The 20,321-nt window shown below is 40.9% G+C and overlaps 1 protein-coding gene across 2 annotated transcripts in view; it reads right to left on the reverse strand.

The window, feature by feature from the left end:
* Window positions 1–14,317, reverse strand: part of LOC123024672 (WD repeat and FYVE domain-containing protein 1) — a 65,961-nt gene extending 51,644 nt beyond the window's left edge. Inside the window, exons 1-5 of one of the 2 annotated variants that reach the window (XM_044432688.1) lie at window positions 14,093–14,317; window positions 8,822–8,889; window positions 6,283–6,356; window positions 4,826–4,880; window positions 2,399–2,549 (exon numbers count right to left, since the gene is read on the reverse strand). In XM_044432688.1, the coding sequence (XP_044288623.1) occupies window positions 2,399–2,549; window positions 4,826–4,880; window positions 6,283–6,356; window positions 8,822–8,889; window positions 14,093–14,229 (485 nt within the window). In that variant the 5' untranslated portion in view covers window positions 14,230–14,317. The remainder of the gene's footprint in view (window positions 1–2,398; window positions 2,550–4,825; window positions 4,881–6,282; window positions 6,357–8,821; window positions 8,890–14,092) is intronic. The other variant, XM_044432689.1, reaches the window with a different exon arrangement.
* Between the last annotated feature and the right edge of the window lie 6,004 nt (window positions 14,318–20,321).

Raw genomic sequence — 20,321 nt, forward strand, 5'->3', positions numbered from 1 at the left:
TGGGCTGGAAGAAAGCAAGCAAGTATAATATCATGGCAGCATGAGAAGCACTAATTTTATCTCCAGGGCACTGGCAACAAGCCAGTGTAAGCAAAAGCAGAAGGTCTCAGGTGGCTTTTAATGGTGGGTGTTGGTTGAGAGGGAGCACTTGCATCCACCAAGCTGGCATAAATAAAATCGCAGCCCACATGAGAACGAGAAGGATCCCTTCACATTTCTGCCCTTTGTTATTGGATAGCTTTAACGGATGGCCTGAACCCAATGCCCCATCATATTTATCACTTACATTTGCATGATAATTTAATTACAGATGTTGATTTTCCCTAGATCAGAAACGGATGTTTCTGACAAACCCAAAGTGTAAGGAAGGAAGAAAATTCCAGGTTACAACAAAGGGTCTGGTAATTCACTTACAGGCATGAACTAATGTTAAGATATGATCTTAACATAAGATAAACTTCTAATTCTCAGGATGCCTTCACTGATCCAAAATACTACCCTGGCCTTTTGGTTCCCGGATCTTATCTCATTTTTTAGGAAGTCTGTGTACAAGGTCTAGAGCAGGAGTGGACAGTGGGGAGACTGCCATTAAGCGTGGAGCTTCCACTCTCAAAGAGCAATGATCAGGGATGGTGGGAGTTGAAGCCCCAAACATCTGGAGATCTACTGTCTGCCCACTCCTCCAGAACATGCATGCCTAACCTGCCACATAAGTGAACTCCTGGAGAGGAGCAGGAGGCACTGTCCCCGGTGGTGACTTAACAGCAGGCCAGCATTCCAGCCTCCCTCCAGTGTGCGTCACTGGTTCCCCGCCCCTTCCACGTTTACCACGTCAAGGCAAGAGTACCATCTTGCACACTGTTTCACTTTGGCTGCGATTTGTGAACCATTACACTGAATGAATTAAATAAAAAACAGATGAGTTGGCTACCACAACTACACATTAAAAATGCTCTGTCTTTTGTTACATAGACAGTCTTCTTGACTGCCCATGAAATCTGCAGCATGCTCATTTAATGATTCTGTACTGGCTCATTAAACTACTATACTTTAAATGCTCTTGACAGAGGCAGTGAAATAATGTCTGTCTTGTTATGAATGATGGCAGCAAACAGTGTGATACCAGGGAAAAAACTTCTTAAGAAAATTAAGTTTTTCCAATAAAAGCAATTATCCTTTTTTTTTTTTGTAAAAACCATACTGGAATATTAGTAGAGTTCAGAACCGAACCAACTTCTCAAATAAGGGAGATAGAACCCCAGGCCTGCAGTCCAAATCCACCCTTCTCTAGGTGTCTCCATCTTTCCCTCAGTCCCTTCCCCCAGTCTTCAATTGTCTAGTAGTTTCTTGGCTTTTGTACAGTTTTTTCCCATTCTAAAATATTGAAATGCCTCTCCAAAGGCTGAATTACTGGCAGTAAGAGCTTTAAGCTAACCTATGTTGGTGTATTTGGCTTTTGCTCTTTTGCCTTTAGCTCTAGCCAGGCTGGGAGCCATTGGAACCAGTCCTCGCTCCTACTGGAGTGGAGCCTCTGATGAGTAGATTTTTGAGTCCTCTAGTGAACAGGATTATCCTAAGAAGCAGTCCCCAACTGACTCCTGTGTTCTCCAACTTTCAGTACTTAGGAGAAGCTATTTATTTATTTATTTATTTAAAACATTTCTATGCCGCCCCATCGCAACAAAGCCTCGGGGCAGCTCACAACACATAAATACTAAAATTATACAATAAATAATACAATAAATAACACCCTGCCCCCCCCCCCAGTGCATTCTCGGCTTAAAAAAAAAACCAGAACCCCTAATTAATAAATAATTAACAGTTAAGTTTTAAATAAAAAGGTCTTAGCCTGGAGCCGAAAAACAAATAACGACGGCGCCAGGCGGACCTCTCTGGGGAGCGCATTCCATAAATGGGGTGCCACCGCAGAGAAAGCCTTCCTCCGGGTGCTCACCCTCCTAATCTCATTCACAGAGGGTTCCCGGAGGAGGGCATCTGCTGCTGACTTCAAGGGGCGGGAGGGCATATATGGGTACAAGCGTTCCTTTAGATAACCAGGTCCCAAGCCGTTTAGGGCTTTATAGGTCATAACCAACACCTTGAATTGGGCCCGGACTTCAATCGGGAGCTAGTGCATGTAGGACAGGCTTCCAGCCAGATACAGAACCTTGAAGGGGTACAGTTTTCAGAAAGATTCTCTTGGCCTGTCTACAAAAGTACTACAGCAGATTTTTAAAAGTACCATAGTGCTTTTGTCACAGAAAACTATAGATCACATGGCTTTGTAATGTGAAGATGGAAATTTAAATATCAACACAGGGATTAAGCTTTATGAATGCTTTAAACAACGCTTAAGGAAACCCTACATCTCCTGGGATACAACTACTTTGAAGGATACTGTAGACAAGACGCCCAGGAGGTGAAATAGTGTCTTCCCAGCATGCTTCCGCTTCTAGTACACATCCAGCTTACGCATTTATCATGGCCAGTGCTGATGACCCACTCTGCTTCCAAGCAAAAGATGATAGCAGACACTCTGTTCTGGTGAGCTGCAGAGAAAAACAATTCTAACACTTAGACTTGAATCGGAACACACCTGAATTGGAACAGTACAAACTCGCATGTCTTTAGAAGTAGGCAATGATCAGCATGATTTGTTGCTGGACAGGACCAACTATTTCCATACATTTAGACCTCATTTCATCATATATGATAGCTACTCAGACAGGGAACACCAGACACATCTACCTTTACAGAAGGTACTGTGGCCCCGAGACTTATTGTGAGGAGCAAAGAATTACTGTCAGTTAGAATTACCAGTGTCTACAACCAGATGGACAGTGCTACTAGTATCAACAAAAGGCAAAGAAAAATAACTCATGCCTGTGCAGCCATTTATTCTGCACATCTTATACTTTCTGAGGCATATTTGGCTTTGTGGGGAAAGAGGCAGAGATCACAAGCCAGAAAATACTGAAAATAACCATTGTTGTGAAGTGCCTGCACTTGATTCCAAAAAGGGTCAGCAACCCTAGAAAATAATTTCAATATCTGAGTAGAATAGACAAAAGGATTGCCTTCATTATGATTGCTCGAACTAGGTATATTTTTATGTTTTGGATTTCCAGAAATCCTTTCATTTAAAGGCTTCTTGCAGTTACTAATTTCCTTTATAGAGACATAATGATGCTGTTCTTTATACAGGCAAAACAGAAGCACAAATGAACAACAAAGTGCTTATATACTTGTAATTGTATCAAACTATGAAATTAAAGCAGAAAGAATGGGGAGAGGGGACACAGGTGTGTGTGTGCGCGCACATGTGTATGTGCAGTACTGCAGTAAAATTAGTTTGAAGAGAGAGGAGCATTCCTTTAAAATGAAAACTATTCATCTGCCTTGGTATAAAGGCTCCTCTGTTGTCATTGTAATACAAGGTCTCTCTCATAGCCAACCTTGCTTTCTGCAGCAGAAGACTAGTCATAAGTGGAATCTGCGTTTGTATGTATGCGTTTGTCTTGTATGCGTTTGTCCTTGTAATAAAAAGGATGGCTTATGAATGGGGCTCTAGATATTGCTCTCAATGCTTTATGTAGCCTATTCTACATCCACATACCTTTCCCACTGTGTCCTGAACAGACAATCTTTCTTTGTCTCCCAGGTACACTAGTAAAAATTGCACCTCATAGTCTAAAGATGTTTTACTGAAGAGAAAAGCAAGGCGTTCAAACCAGGAGTCTTGACATTAGATACGGCCAGAGCACAGTGTCATTTCTATAGCAAATAACACAGCCCAAAAAGAACCCATAGAATGGAGAAGAATAATTACCCCAAAAGGTCAAGTGCACCCCATTAGCTTTCTCAGAACCAATCATAAACCCAAGGAAAAGACATTAGTGATAAGCAGTAGTTACATTAATTTTCATGAATATGAATGGTACTTGGGAACTAATTTCTCCAGAAAACTAGTTTAGTCAGCACAAGTTTAAACTATTTTCCTGGTAGTGAATTACTTTAGCTTAATTGCAAAGAACAGTTCCATCTACGAATATGAAATAGTTCATTATTTTCAAAACAACAATAATAATATATGCTGATGAAGTATCTGTTTCATGACTAGCTCCTATCCTGTTATTGATGTATAAAATGCAACGTTAGGTAAGATGGAAGTAGAAAAGGAAGTAGGACAAGATGAGGAAGGTGTACACAAACGTGCGCGCACACACATTGTGGCTTAAGGCATAGTACATGCCAAACATGATTTGAATAATCACTGTCCTGGCACAGCTTGTTGTCATCCACATCTGGGCAGCACAGCATGCTGGATGGTTAAACAATACGCAACTCAACAACAGCCCATGAGTATTTTGACCCGCCAACAAACCATGCCACCGGAGTATGCTTGCATAGAGTTTTCAAACTGGTACACACCATGCCTTGTTTAAGCTACAGTGATCATGTGATTCATGTAAATGAGAATGTAACTATGTTATTTTACAGTTCCTAAGTCAAAAAAATTAAAAATATACAAACAGAAATGCTGAGGATTCGATTAGCCTGCATATTATACTTTGGCCCCAGGATCTGATTTATCAGTAGTTAACCACCATTGATATAAAAATTACAAGTTCCTATTATTATTATTATTATTATTATTATTCTAAAGATATAGATAAATTTATATGAGTTAAAATTAGCAGCTCACCATGTCTCCAAATAGGATAATTAACCCAAGTAAAAATTTGATGCAAGTGATTCAGAATCCTAAGTTGCTAACTTAGAATTTCTCACCTGTGAAGAAATGGACACTTCACTGTTTCATTACCTGGGTAAGTCTTGACAAAGTTCATCTTGTTAAAGTCTTCTGACACATGAAACTCCTGGAATCAAGAAACCAACTAGTTATTACAGGAAAGAGGCAAAATCGTTTCTTGGAACCTGGTAACTGAAAGGTACCTTCATTAATCAAGAACATTACTCTGCAAATAGGAAATGCAAATAATATTTTGCAGCCTATCTACTTGCATCTAAAGTACTACAGTTTGGAATATTTTGTTTAGGAAAAGGAATACCTGCTATTTATGTTTGATAATGTGGACATTTCCTATGTAAATACCGACCACTGCTATATTCTTCTATTTAAGGAAGAGTTTCTAGTAACAAAAATGACTGCTTGCTTTGCCAACACTGCCCACAAATGCAGAGAACTTCCAGATCAGATGGGCTTCTGCCTGTAAACAAATGCTGTACACCTGAGAGTCCATCTACACCGAAGTCCAAAAGCCCTTCTAAACAGGTAGGTCAGTTCCATCTGGGAAATCAGGAAGGAGTCTTAAGGAAATGCAGAGAGCCTTGCAAATGGGCAGACCTTGCAGACCAAGCCACTGTGCAGACTGAGCAGACCCTCTTGCTCCTAAACCATTTCCTGTTGAGCCCTGATTCAAGTTACCACTTTGATCCTTCATTCCCTATGAATATTTTCTCTTCCTAAAGACTAATCTTCAAAACCTGTTGCCGAGAGAGAGAGAGAGAGGCAAAAAGATATAAACTGTACCATCCATGCAGTAAGAGCAGAGAAAAAGACATAAGCTTTGAATGTGGTTTCATAAACAATACTAGTAATGAGCACCATATCAGTTGTTTATCCTGAACAGATCAGTACGTCCAAGCACAGAGATGTGCTGTGTACCACACACTGGAAATCAAAGAATGAGGAGTTCTCTATCACAAAGGACACTTGACCCAAAGCAGTTCTAGAATTGCAGATACTGATGCCCTGTAACTATATGAACAACTAGTTTGCATACTGATTTACATCCACGTGCCAGATACCTACCCACAGCATTCTGTTTCCCAAGCTAAGTGTCCCTTCTCCCCTTTCCAGACATACCACTAATTCTCAGAAACAGATGAGCTTGTGGTAAACCTGTATGTAGCTGCATAATCTCAAACTGCAAGTGGGGTCGTATGTCTGCCATCCACCCATCCACACCTGTTTTTGTGCAGACATGTCTCAAGGTACAGAAAAGAGCTGGATTCTTAGCCTTGCCACCTTCCTGATTTTAGCTCAGTAGGTGTCAATAAGCAATGCATGCACAAACTGGTTCACCTCTGCTACTACTGGCTCATCTCACAAATCAAGCTGAATGACCGAAATAAATTATAACCAGGCATTCCACGTGTCCCTGAAATGGTAACCTCATGTGTAACTGTTCCCAATGTATGACTGTTTTCTACAGTTTTCAAAGACATGCTTATAAATAATGGAAATCAGATGCTCACCATAATAGCTCCATTATCTTGGCCTACAAATATTCGTCTGCTGTCATGATGATAAGCCATAGCTGAACAAGGAGCTGCCCAAAGAAATATCAATTTTCAAATAAGTATTCCATTAAATTCTAAATTTATTATCTTTTATATTATCTTTAACACAGCAAAACACCCCCCTACTATTTGGCAGCCAGGTTCTTATTTATCTATGTACCTTCCCACCCAAACCAGAATCCGCTCTGAAGAATCCGCTCAGTTTACACAGTCTCAACAGTCCACTCTGGATTATCTAAATCGATGTGGGTTGCAGTGCATGCTGGTGGCCATTTTAAATAGTCAAGTTGCGGCAGGCAGTCACAGTGGCTTATCTTGTTATGTGAACCTGGCAATGGTAGCTTACGCAAGGTTAATCAACCCCTGCATAACTCCGAAATAGCCCATAGATTATGTAAGGTTGTTTACATAAATCACTTTCTTGTCACAGCATCACTTGGTTTGCATTTCTTGTCACAGCATCACTTGGTTCACTTGGATTGCTACAACAATCACCTACTGCAGTTTGAATATTCAAAAGGGCAGCAGGAAAACATGGCAATAAATAAGAATTACTGACCTGATTCACAAGATCACCCCAGCCCACCTTGGCTTACGTAAATCACAGATTTGCTCATTCGATCCCCGACTTGTCACATTCTCTGAACCAGAGCAGCAGTAATTGTTCTAGGGTAATCCACTGCTGCCTAGGTTCAGATGGCATTAAAGGTGCTGAAGATTCAAAATGGCTACCTGGATGTGCCACAATGAGCTGCAGTGATTGTGCAAAGCCATTGGGCTCCTGATATAATAGGCTTATAGACTTTGAAAAAGTCAAGTCCAGCCTTGTATCTTTAAGCAGTGCTAATTTTCTGCAGATTAGGCTACTGCTTCAGAGCAGACAAACTCTTTTCCACATTAGCTGGCTACCCTATTTAACAGCAAAAGCCTTTTTTGGATTCAGTTTAATTGTAAAAAGACTAACTGAATGGCCCAGGGTTTCAATTTTCTGGGAAAATCTTGAGTGAGGAAAATAACAGTTGAGCATTATCTTTTTTGTGGGAGAATTTGAGCAGGATTTTTTACTAAACAAAAAGTCACTGTATTGGCTCAGTTATACACTAATTTGTAGATATGGACTAGCAAGATATACTATATAAGAAAGCACTTCAGTTAAGTAGTTGAATCCTTCAGAATCAGAATCTCTCATCTTAAGCATGAACAATACTCGTATTTGTCAGCTTCCTCTGGTGGGAAAATTTCCGTCAGTGTCAAAATTACATTCTTCCATAGAAGGTCAGGATCAGTTTGTCATGGTCCACCCAGACAAACTCAGATGATGCAGCCATGTCACAAGACAGTCTCATGGATTATACGCAGACTGCTAGAACAAGCCTACTGAAGAATTACCAGAATGTTGTAACTGGAAGAACTTTAGAAGGGCCATGAAGAGTAGTCACTAACAGATGCCACAAAAGGATCAAGGAAAACAGAAATAAATGCTTTTATTCTCACAAACCAGTGAGAATCAATATAGTAGCTACTATACATGCATATGAAAAGGGCTAAGCAAGCATTTAAAAATACTTTACATATGAGTATAGGAAACATTTTTTCTATTAACTTCTTTACTAAACTTCATACTCTCTCACTGAAGCTTATGGCCTGCTTCTTCCTGCACTTTTTGTATTCAGGCAAAGATTTTAAAGTAGAAAATAATTGTGCCTTACGTCAATTTCAGCAGTGCATTATTTTTGTATTGCTGCTTTTTATAGCCCCGGCAATCAGGAAATGTTTAAGCCACTGTGCTAAGAAAAGCAGGATGTTAACATATGAGTCTGTGTGAGGTCAGCATTGCCACAGATATAATGTTAATAGTGCATGTGAAGCTTGCACTTTGAAAATATGTACCAAATCCAAGTGGACATGAAAAGCATCACCAATTCAGTTCTTCACTCAGCAAAAAGAAAATAAGGGAGTGTTTATACCAAATTAGTACATTTGGGTATCATCATGGAGTGAGGACAGGATAAGAAATACTTGCATCACCTTTCTTTCAATTAACCTCACTAGATAGCACAGCAGTAGGCTGCTGCATACGAGCTCAGGTTAAGACACTGTTCCACAGCACAGCACAAGCAAAAGAGGCTTCATGAATGGCAGTGGTAAGCAACAAAAGCCACAACATCTGGATGGCCACATAACTCCCATCAGATCTAGCTAGCATAGCCAATGGTGAGGGATTCTGGAAACTGTAGGTTAAAGCATCTGGAAGGCTATGCATTGGCCATGCCTTACTGGGTTCAGGACGGAGATCTGCTCTCCTCCTATTTCCTGTACATGGATTTAGAAAAGACACTGAGATCAGCAGTGTGCAAAGACTATACACATATGTGTACTCACAGACATGCATATTTCGGGAAGCTGTTGCCATGGGGGAGCGAATCTCTTCCTAGGGTCACATACAAGGGTCATACTCAACAGATGACATCAGCACAGCAGCACCTGTACTTACATGACATGGTATGGTAAATGCTGGGCCAGTACTGGCCGCTGTCTCTCTTCAGCCATACTCTAATTGTCCTGTGAATATTAGGAAAAGAGCTTATGTAATTCTTTAGCAGAAAGTCCATTTTATGGTGAAACTTTAAAAAGATGACATTTCAACTGCTTAAAACTAAGCATCTTAATTCACACCTTCCATACAAGCCCATACTGGAAAGTCAATTCTTTTTATTAGTCTTACAAGTTATTTTACTTTTCCTTCACTGCACAACTCTCCCTACTACATTCAATCAACTTTTTATGAACACTGGTATAACTGCTAATATTACTTGCATGAGCTAAACTAGCCTTTTCAACCTGGTGCCCTCCAGATGTGTTGGACTAGAATTCCTGGCTCACTGGGAGATGCTGAGAGTTGTAGGTTAACACTCCCAAGGGCACCAGGTTGAGCAAGCCTGATTTCTCCTGTAAATGATTACCCAGATTCTTTGTATGGGCTCAACTGACTCAACTTTCTGTATATGGGCTCACCATTTCAGGAAGGTTGGTCAGATGTACATTTCTCATGATGATGCTAAATAATCTGTTTTGGCCAAATCTCTGCCCAAAAGCTAGAGATTCAAAGATTGGCTTCTGGTCTCACCCCCTTCAGATCTTTAATCAAAAGATGGAACACAGTTCACTATCTCTGCAGGATTATTGTACAATGGTATGAAAGATGAATCTGGGGAGCTATTATTTTTTTGGCACCTAGGGATATGGACATGGGAGTGTAGAAAAATCACCAGCTTTCAATTATGAAGTTTACAGGACTGGTAAATAAGCTTTTGTATTTAATTCGGAAGGATTATTTTAAGTTAGCAAACTGATAACTTTCCATTCTCATGACCATTAAGGGTGAATGGAGCAAGACAGAAGAACATTCAAGATAACATGTATTTAGCAGGAAGAAGCACACAGGGAAAGATTTTAGGTAGAAAAAAGTATATAAAATGCAGATGAACAGTTCTCACAGCAAAATATTTTGACAAGCAGTTCTCTGCACTTGCAAGGCATACCCTTTGTTTTAACAATTTTGTGACAAGAGAAAGTAAATCATCCACCACACCTTGTGTCAATCACACTTTTAAGAGATATCAAGATAATTTGGCACATGGTGCTTTATGCATTGTTATTCAATGCACACAAGAACACGGGGGAGGGGGGGAGACTGCACAACATTACATCCCATTATGGGTGAGAAACCACAGTAGGTTGTTCCGTTATGCAAACCCAGACCACCTCCTGTGGGGTGGCAACAAATTACCCATGGCTTGCTTAAGTGATCATTTGACCCACAATGGGTTGTTGTATTATCTGAACCCAAGCAACTAACTTCATTACGGGTTGAGGGGAGCAGCTAACAAGCCGCTCAGCAGGAACTGCAAGTGCTGAGCTTGCCCAGGGCATCACCAGTGCAAATTGCCCACCAATGCTCAAGTGGCATGGTGGAGCAACCATCAGTGGTTCAGAGTGTCCTGCCACAACTGTGAGCCATGTTTTTTCCCCCTCTTTGTCCCATAAAAGGGGGTGGATCCACTTGTCCAAGTTGGACACTAAGATGACTCAGGTACATCCCAAAAGAGTAATGTCTTGGCAAAGTGGTGATCTACTGACTACCTCCTTTCATGAGCAAAGATCACACCTGGCTTTGCTTCCCCTTGACAACTCACTTTTTGACAGCGTCATGGGAATACCAAGTCAGCAATAACTGTTTGCTGTCTCTGAGGTCAATGTTCATTCACTACCCAAGTGAAGCCGCACATTTCAGCCCTGCAAACACACACTTTTCCATGCTTGACTACTTTTTTTAAATATAAAAATATTTCTGCACATTTGGGGGCACCAAAAATGGTTACCTGCCATAATAGGGTTATAAAACTATTGATTTTTGAACAAGGGCCCTTCAGGCATAATCCTCAAATGAATCAATATGTGGATATTTGGGGTGCTTTTGCTGAAATCTATGTACAATTATTTGTAATAATGACACTATGTTCTGTTATACATTATATATCCCTGTCTATTAGTAAATGTGTAATTAATTATATGAATCTTGAAAAATCTTATTCAAATATTTTAATGTTTTAGCTTTGTTCTTCTTTACTAGTTGTTTATTTGTGTGGATTGGTTCTTTTCGTATTACACATTTAACCATAGAGATTTAAAAAATGAAACAGAAGTGGCAAGCCACTTGTGCACTTTGAAGGATGTCATTGGCTAAGAACCTGGAGATTGTCAAAGTGGTTTCTGGAAAAATGGAGAAAAGGGGAGAAAAAGCTGCTCTGAGCAAAAAAGTGCTTGCAATTGCTGTAGAGAGAAGAGACAAGGTACCCTTAGCCTCCAATTTCCCTGGGATATCAGCTGGACGACTGAAGCAAGAAGGCATGGGGACAAGCCACAGCGAGCCTGACTATCTGTCAGGTACACTTTGAGTTGTTTTGTGGACAATGCATTCTGCATATCTTAAGCACAGGGTTGGTTGTCATAATATACCAACCCACACATTAAACCAAAAGAGCTCTAAAACAAAAGTCCCAAGCATTTGGAAAGAAAAAAATCAATATAATAATCCCCAAGCTACAAGCAGATAAACAGAGACAGGATTTGGATAACATACTGCAGGTCATGATGGATTATTTAATTCACAAAGAGCAGTGATGCCCACAGGTGCCAGGTTGCACAGCCAACCCCCACTCAGGGATTGTCAGGTCACATGAACCTGGCAAGCATAGGTTACAAGAGGATTAAACAACCTCTGTACAACTGTAAAACAATTGCCTTTGCAAAAGCTGTTTAACTTTCTCAAAACCAACACTACCCAAGTTTGCACCACCCAAGCTCTCCCAAATGGGGGTCTGTATAATAAAAATGACAGTTACATATGCCTTGTGGCCTCACCATGGATTAAATAAACCACAAGCAGGCTGTTGTGCCATACATAAGACCTTAATAACCATGCTGGATCAGACAAAGGGTCCATCTAGTCCAGCATTCTGTTCAGAAAGTGGCCAATGATCTTCCTACAGGAACCCACAGACAGCCCCACAAAGAATAGACACGCATGAAGTACATAGCTGAAGTGAGATTTGAACTGAGGATTTACTAGCTGATTGTTCACAGTTGGCCATTACCTCGCTCTAACTTTCAGCTGACATAGGAAGCAACATGTCTGGCAAAACCAATTAAGAAGTGTTATACTACCCGATGCTAGGAGGCCGGCTGGTGCACACAGCTACCCATGTGAGTAGCTGAAACCATTTCCTCTCTCTGCAGTTCAAGCACTGATTGGAATAAAAACCAGGAATCAAGGATGTCCAGTCCTAAATCCCTGAGCCACCATTCAAGACAATAGTTCATACACTTTGAGGAAACACACATTCTTTTTTTGGCTTAGACATAATCCAGTGCAACAGATGCTGTAATCCCTGAAGGCTTTGGAGAACCAGCAACTATTAACCCTTTGGTATGACGAATGATTAACAAATTATTTACCACAGGTTCAAGGGACAATTTCTCTACACACATTCTTTTTCTATGTCATCTGTTTAAAAACACACCTATATTCTGTTCCACCACAATAAAGGCAAAGGCAACTATAGGGCAATATTATGCCTTCTTAAGAGTTAACAATATTGAACCTAAGAAGGAGACTATGTGCACTTTTCTCTCCCTCTGATATTTGCCACTAGATTACCTAGACAGATGAAGCTGCAACTGTCATCATATAACATCATACATGTATTTGAGTTCCACAGAAGCCAGTTGGGGGGAAAGAAAAGGAAATGTCCTCCTTACCTAAGTGGAAGGTCTTCTGTCTGTTCGACAAATGTGATGCACAGTGTTTTTCTATCTTTTTTCCCTTATCCACATGTAGGACTACCATTCATCCTAAGTAACAGTGGTGCACACCCACTCTATTTCCTCTTCCTTCCCACCAAACAATATGAAGCAGCTGGAGGAAAGGATGTGTTTCTCTTATCTTTCTGGTCCTACCTATAGCTAGTATGATTTTTGGTGGGTAAGTTTCTTTAGGCATAACCTGAGCCTGGTCTCACCAAGGCTTCATCACAGAGTCTAGGTTCAAGATGAGACCCGAACTCTATAATGCAGAGAAAGGAAGACTTTCTAGTCAGTTAGGTCTGAGGTTAGAGAATGCATTAAAAAATGCTTGAGATGTGAGGATTCTCTCCCTGTCCCCCAGACACACACAGTTCCCCTGTATACTCCACAGAAAATCTTAGCTCAGGCATCTACACCTGGCAAAGCACAACTCCCACTCTGCATGGTCAGTGGGAGTGAGGAAATAAAGAGAACATCCTTTCTTGTGTGTGGGCATCCTGGGGAAAGGGGACTTGCTATAGCACAGTGAACTCTATCTCCCCACCTTCCGCAGATTTCAGGGCACCACCCTGAGTTACACCATGTGTAAACTCATGCACGCATCCCCTGGCAAAGAGTAAAACTTCATGCATTTGGCAGAGCAAGCTTTGTAATCCGGCAAAGTTTCACCCAAATAGAACAATTCATCCTAAAGGAATCACAAGACCATCACACACACCCCCTTCACTTTTTGTTTTGTTTTGTGTTACTTTACTGGTCTAGGCAAGCCCTCAGTGGGAAATGAGAGGGAGTCACTATCCAAGAACATGTTGCTCTTTGTGTATTTTCCGCTGGCCTCCCTCTTCCATACTATTACGGGATGGCATATCCAAAATAAAAAAGGGGTGTGTCCCTCCTTCGTTGGTTCCCTCCCCCACGCCACACACACACCTACACCCTACCGCTCTTTATCTCGGGTGCAGAACGCGCGGCCCTCCAAATGTGGTTGGACTACAACTCCCATCAACCCCTGCCAGAATGGCCCACGGCCAGGGATGATTGGCGTGGCAGTCCAACCACGCCTGGAGGGAGCACACGTCCCCTGCTTTATCCGTTTGCAAAGACTGACGGAAGGGAGAAAGACGATTGCAGAGCAACCCCCTCCCCAAAATAGACCCCAACTCAGAGTTTTGGAGCACCTTAAAAGCTTTGTAGATTTATTCGTATTTAAGGTCATGCGTCGTGCCTCCTGTGGATTTTAAGAACGGAGGCTCGGGGGCGGACGGGGAGGGGCCCGTTCCTTACTACCCGCCGGAGCTCAGGTTGCTCCCGTCTCTGCTGCCTCCTCTCCCCTCTAGCGAAAGGGGTCGGGGCTCCCTCCGCAGGTAGCCCCGCGGAGGGTCCCTTCAGGTCCTCCCACCTGTCCTCGCTGGCGGTGATGATGCCATCCTCCTTGGGGATGATGAGGGCGGCACTGACGGCGTCCTGGTGCCCCTCGATCTTGCTCAGCAGGACCGGGCGGCTGCTCTGAGGCCGCGAGTGAATTTCGGCCGCCATCTCGCAAGCAGGCAAGCGGCCCAACCCGGCCAGAGCAGATCGACCCGTAATAGCGGGTATAGAGGCGCCTCCGGAAGGAATCAGCGCCCAGCCGTCTTCCGTATTCCCCAGAATAGCGTCGTCTCCGGAAGCAGCGAAATAACTGGGTGAGGGTACCACCGTAATGGCAGGAGGAGCAACGTGCAGTAGGAATTCCCATAAGGTGCAGAATTCAGGTGCCTCTCTATGGGCTTTTCTGGGTGTTTCTCTTCAGTGGCCGCAGAATGGGCCCTTTTATATCTTATACTAAATTTAGCAAATGTAAACATCGTATATATTATATGGCTTCTTATCATGTCAAGGTAAAATCCTTTTAACAGTTTCGCATAAGGTATATAGTAAATGTGAAGTGTTCTGTTTTTTAGGAAGAACGTCAGAAAATATTGATATTTGTTGGCAAAACGGAAAGCCAAGTGAGTGTCCTCTGTACATGGCAATTATTAATTTCAGTTCTATACTGCCCCACAGCTGAAGCTCAAATATCTATACATATATATTCAGAAATAAGCCCCATTTAACTTAATAGAGTTTACACCAGTGTATGTATGTAAGATTGCATTTTTCTTTCATTTTCAAGGAGGAAAACAGATAAGGCCACCTTACAGAGGATGTAGAAACCATAAAATGGAAGTGTTAACTGTAACTAAATTGCGGATGTACAAAACTTCCCGAGATGATAATTTCATAACAGCAAGAACCACCATGGTCTCTCTTTTCTCCCAGGTTTTGACAGCCTTTTTGTGCCCATGCATTAAAATGTCTCTAAGTAGCTATTAAGTTATTTTAATAGTACTTTACTCCTCTAGCAGAACTACTGTCACATTATCTGGCACCTTCTTGCTTCATTAAAAGTACATTAGTGATAAATTAATAGTAATAAGATGAACTGAAATATCCCTTGAACATTTAACAAGTGAACTCACCAATTCACTTTACTACAGTATGCAAAAAGGAAAAGGATTCATAGTGGGACATCCCACAGTGTGAGCCCTGAAGTTGTTAAATGAAATAGGATTGCTGAGTGTCAGTGGAAAGGAGGGGGTCTCTGTAATCATTTAATTATTCCCTGAAAAGACCACTTGATGCCATATGTTTGAGATCACCAGGAAGAGCCTTTCAACTGACCCAGGCTGTAGAAGGTCATAGAGGGAGCAACTAGAGAGTAGATCTTTGATACTGGCAGCCCAGCTCTAACATGTCCATTCCACACCTGTTCATTTGACCCCTTACAAGTTTTAGGTGCCAGGTGAATACAGTTTTATTCACTCATGCTTTTCTAGTGACTAAGTTGTACAGTTTTGGTTTAGTTTTACTTCCTGTTTTATTGTTTGATGCTTTGCTATTTGTATTTTTAACTTTTTAATGTATGTATTATTTTTATTGCTTTCCTTAATTCCGTATGTCTTCTTGTGAGCATGCAATTGAAAGCAGTATCATCGTGATCCTATATAGATCTATTTAGATGGAAGACTCATTGAGTTCAGGAGGGGCTACATCAAGTTAAGTGTAGTCCTCTTAAATGAACACTCTGTGATTAGAAGACCCTAAAGTCAGAGGGATCCAATAATCTAGTACAGGGTGGGAGGAGTGATGAAGGCAATCTTTGCTTCCCCATCTTTCTGTCCTGCAGATTTTGCTAGAGGGGCTTTTTAGTTCTTCTGGCTAGGGTGCTTCAAAGGAGTATGGAAGGAGGCTGGTATGCAGCTTTTCAACTGTTTTGAGGTTGGTTTTCAGACCCCAGCCATCCAGTGTGGTTTTCTTCACTGGATATGAAGGAATGGGGCAGAATCCCTGATTCCAACTTTCAAGGTTGGAGAATGTCTCCAACCTCAGGGGGAAATAGCTCTGCAATTCCTGGGACATTCACCCTGGTACCCAAGGACTGCACTCTAAATAAATCATAGTAGAGTTGGAAGAGGCCACGAGGCCATTGGGTACAACTCCCTGCTATTGAAGGACACTAAGTTACACCATTTCATTCAGGTGACTGTCCAGATGCTTTTTGAATGTCTCCAGTGCTGTCATACTGCTGACAGTGAGGAAATTCTTCCTGGTATCTAGTCTAGCTCTGGTTTCTTTTACCTTAAATCTGTTATTCCATGTCCTGTACTCTGGAATGGATGAGATCTTGTCTTTCCTCTTTGTGACAGCCTTTCAGGGACTTGTAGAGTGTTATCCCATCATCCCTCAGCCTTCTCTTCCTGAGGCTGACCATGCCTAGTTCTCCCAGTCTTTCTTCACAGTGCTTTTCCTCCGGCCCCTGAATCATCCTTGTTGCTCTCCTCAGTACTATATGGCATCACTTGGAAGATATATTTCCAAGAACAGCAATTGTACACCGACAGCTTAGAAAATAATAGAACTGATCCAAAGAAATGTTTTTGCCACTATGGCATTTAAAGTTAAATTGAGATACATTGTTTTCCAAAACTGACTGTAATGGATAAAAGGCTGTGGTGGGGGTGGGACTTAACCATGGTTTGCTGAACAAACCAAGATCTGTCTCACAAAATTAAACTGTGGATTTTTTCACCTTATGTTGGTTTGTTCTTCCACTCACTCCTACTCTGTAAATACCCAGTGTTTGTAACTATTTAAGGACGAAATGGTCTGCAACTCTAGTTCTTTTATTATTGATGTAGAACTGGGATGGGGGACATTTCCTCCTAAGATCTTTAGATATCCTGAACTCACCCTTGAGCCTAAAAAAAAGCCTTCAAGCATCCCTCCCTCTTCTTATTCCAAGACATTCCTCCCAAAAAGTTGAGGAGGATTGTTTCAGAAACCAGGACTTAGTGAGAATGCATAATGGCAGTCACGTAAGAAAAGTCATGTTGGCTCACAGGATCCTTGAGTAGGGTAGGCACAGGAGTTTAACCTGCCCAAACTCCTCAGCAACTCATGCATGCAGGCATGTATCTCTGATAATGGAGATAACACAGAGCCAACAAGGCTAGTAATCACTGATAACCTTCTCCTCCATGAATTTGTGCAATCCCTTTTAAGGCCATCCAAGTGGCCATCACTACTTCATGCAGCTATACTTTAACCATATATTAACTATGCACAATGTGAAGAAGTACTACCTTTTATGTGTCCTAAATCTCCTACCAATCAGTTCCCTGGGCTGATCCCAAGTTCTAGTATCTTGGCGTATGTGTATAATCGCATCTGTTGGAATCACTTGCTGAGAATAAGAGAGTGTTTTTAACATATATCCATTTTTCAGTACCAATGATCCTATCAAAATATTTTCTCTGAAAGAGATGCTAGGGAGTGAGAGCAAAGGCATCTGTTGTCAGGCAGAACAATGGTGGTGAGAGAGAATCTGTAAAAAGTGCTGGCAATAATCTCTTAGTCATGTGAGCAGTTTCAGTTATGTACTTCTGTTTCCTGAATAGAACTCTGGATTCAGTTATCCCTATGCCTTTGATAGCCAACAATAATTTTAGCAAATACCTTTTGCATGCTTGATGACTTGTATGGTAGGCAGACTATTAAAAATGGCCTTTCAGGATAGAAGCTACAGCAGCCTCTTCAATCTGCTGTCCTCTAGATATTTGGGGGCTACAACTCCAAGAACACCTGCCTATTAGCCATGTTGACTGGGACAGATGAGAGCTGAAATCCAAAGCATCTGGAGGGCACCAGATTGGTGAATGCTACAGTAACAAAAATCAGTTTTCAATTACATAAAAAAGCAAATATTTCTATTTTGCATGATCACAGATGAGAAAGCAACATCTGCTGGTAACCCAGGAACTTGATAAAGCTTGTGAGAATCACTTTTAGAAAACCAATACAGTACAAATGTTTTTGTTTACAGTTCCTTGTCCTGCCAAATATAGTTTGTATCTATGGAATCATAAGTAGGTGTAGTTTCCTATAATCACTTACAATGAATCACAGTAAATAATGTGATATGTAAGACAAGAATAATGTAAATAGAAGTAAGATTTTATTCACATTTGAATCAGTGATCTGTCCACAAGATGGTGCTGTAACCATTTTTAAAATGAATTCAATCTTGAAAGCAAGTTAATTCAAAACATTTTGATACCATCTTTTGCCTTACTGAAGAAATGTATTTTTTAGCGTGTCACTCGTTTTGTAGGTTTAAACAGTTTCCAGGACGCATTTCCAGCCTAAATAGTGCCCACTGCATACTGACAACTCCACTGTGGGAGTTTCAGATTTCAGAACATTGGACTGCAGTTCGGTGTGCCTGAAGCTCACAAGTCAGGGGAAGTTTTATCAGTCCTAAACCCCCTGCTAATCCAAATATAAAGATGGGCTCTATTGAATTTACTGGGCAACTCTTTTTAAAGTAACTTTCAACCAATTTACATCTACAATAGCTTAGCTCTTATGACTTTTGTGAGATTAAACTGAAGACTTAAGCACATCTACAAATTTAAGCTAATTGGTATTGTGTGTTCCCTTTTGCAATTCTAATTTTAAAGTGAAGTGATTGAAATACATGGCTGCTCTTGGCGATGCCTTTACATGTGCTTAATATGTGTTTGGAGACTTGTCTTCCCCTCAACTGTAGGGAATGATCATATTTCAAAGACAGTTAAAACTCTCCTGCTTAGGCTGGTATTTGAAAGCTGAAGATTAAAGCAGTGACTTTGATGCTAATCCCCAGGACAAGGTACAACCATCTGGCTGGGGGATGCTGGGAACTGCAGACCTTTTTTCTGTCTAGATAAAAGATTGCATCCTAAAAAATTCTCAGTAAAGACCATGGTTTTCTCCTATATGAACACACAATTAGTCTCAGGCTTTTACTTTCTTCAATGTGTCCACAAGGAGATTAAAATCAGATGGGAAACCTTTCAAAGAAACTACAGTTCTGTGGTATCTTAACTGTGGTTTAAAATATGGCTAACAAATACAAGCCAGGATCAAAAATTGTTTTCAGATTCTGACTTGTTTTCACTAACTATAAGAAACCACAGTATTCTAAATTCATAGGAAACCATGGCTAGTTTAAATAGATGCTTCTAATAGCCTTCTCTGGCGAGCATTAAAAGAAGTAATGTAGGGCTTAATCCTAATCTAATGCAAATGGACAACTGTAATTTAAGGGTCAAGTTTTAGACTAGAGCAGAGATGGGAATGTGTTGCCTTCAGATGCTGTTGGACTCTAAAATGTGTGGAATTGTGCAAGTTGTGATTTAATAACATCTAGTGGGTTCATGGTCCGCATCCCTGCTGTAGAGCATGTCAAAAAGTCAATCCAGTTTACCTGCATCTTTTTAGAATGAAGAAAACCTGGGGATATAGTATACCATAGTATGCAACAGTGATTTTGGCTGTTCAGTTATAAGATTCTGTCACATAATGACAGCCAGCCAGTGTGGGATAGTGGTTAAGAGTGCAGGACTGGGACTCAGGTAATCTGGGTTCTAGTCCCGACTCAGCCGTGGAGCCAACTGAGTGACTTTAGGCCAGTGACAGACTCTCAGCCCAATCTACCTCACAGGTTATGGTTGTGGAGAGAAGATTGCAATCAGGAGGAAGAAAATTATGTAAGCCACTTTGAGTTCTTTGTTTAAAAAAAAAAAAGTGGATATAAATCAAATAAATAAATAAAGGAAATACTTTATTGTCCCCCAAACAGTAGATCTCTTATTCTTCAGCTTCCCAAGTTATCATTCCTAATATGCAAGTGCTATGAAACAACTAACATACAAATATAAATTAACATGTTTTCTAAATCTGCTATTGTACAATTTTCTAATTAAGATTACATGCCTTCTGACTGAATGTATCTTGAATGTCTGTTGGGAAAAGCAAGGAAGAAGCCCTAAGAAATAAAAAATGGTAAGAGGCCAGCATAAGTGGTAGGCTGGAACAATTCAAAATAAAGATGAATATGGTAATCTGTACCAAAAGCTTTTGACAATAGACTTTTGTATTAAAATATGAGATGAGCTATTTTAATGCATAAGTGAGCATTAGAACTTGCATATTAAAAAATATTGCAAAGTTTCTCCATTTACATGACATGGAAGATTATTTACAGGAAACAACCATGTTTCATGATC

This window comes from Varanus komodoensis, unplaced genomic scaffold (assembly GCF_004798865.1).
Source record: "Varanus komodoensis strain SLA01 unplaced genomic scaffold, ASM479886v1 scaffold25, whole genome shotgun sequence".
NCBI lineage: Eukaryota > Metazoa > Chordata > Lepidosauria > Squamata > Varanidae > Varanus > Varanus komodoensis.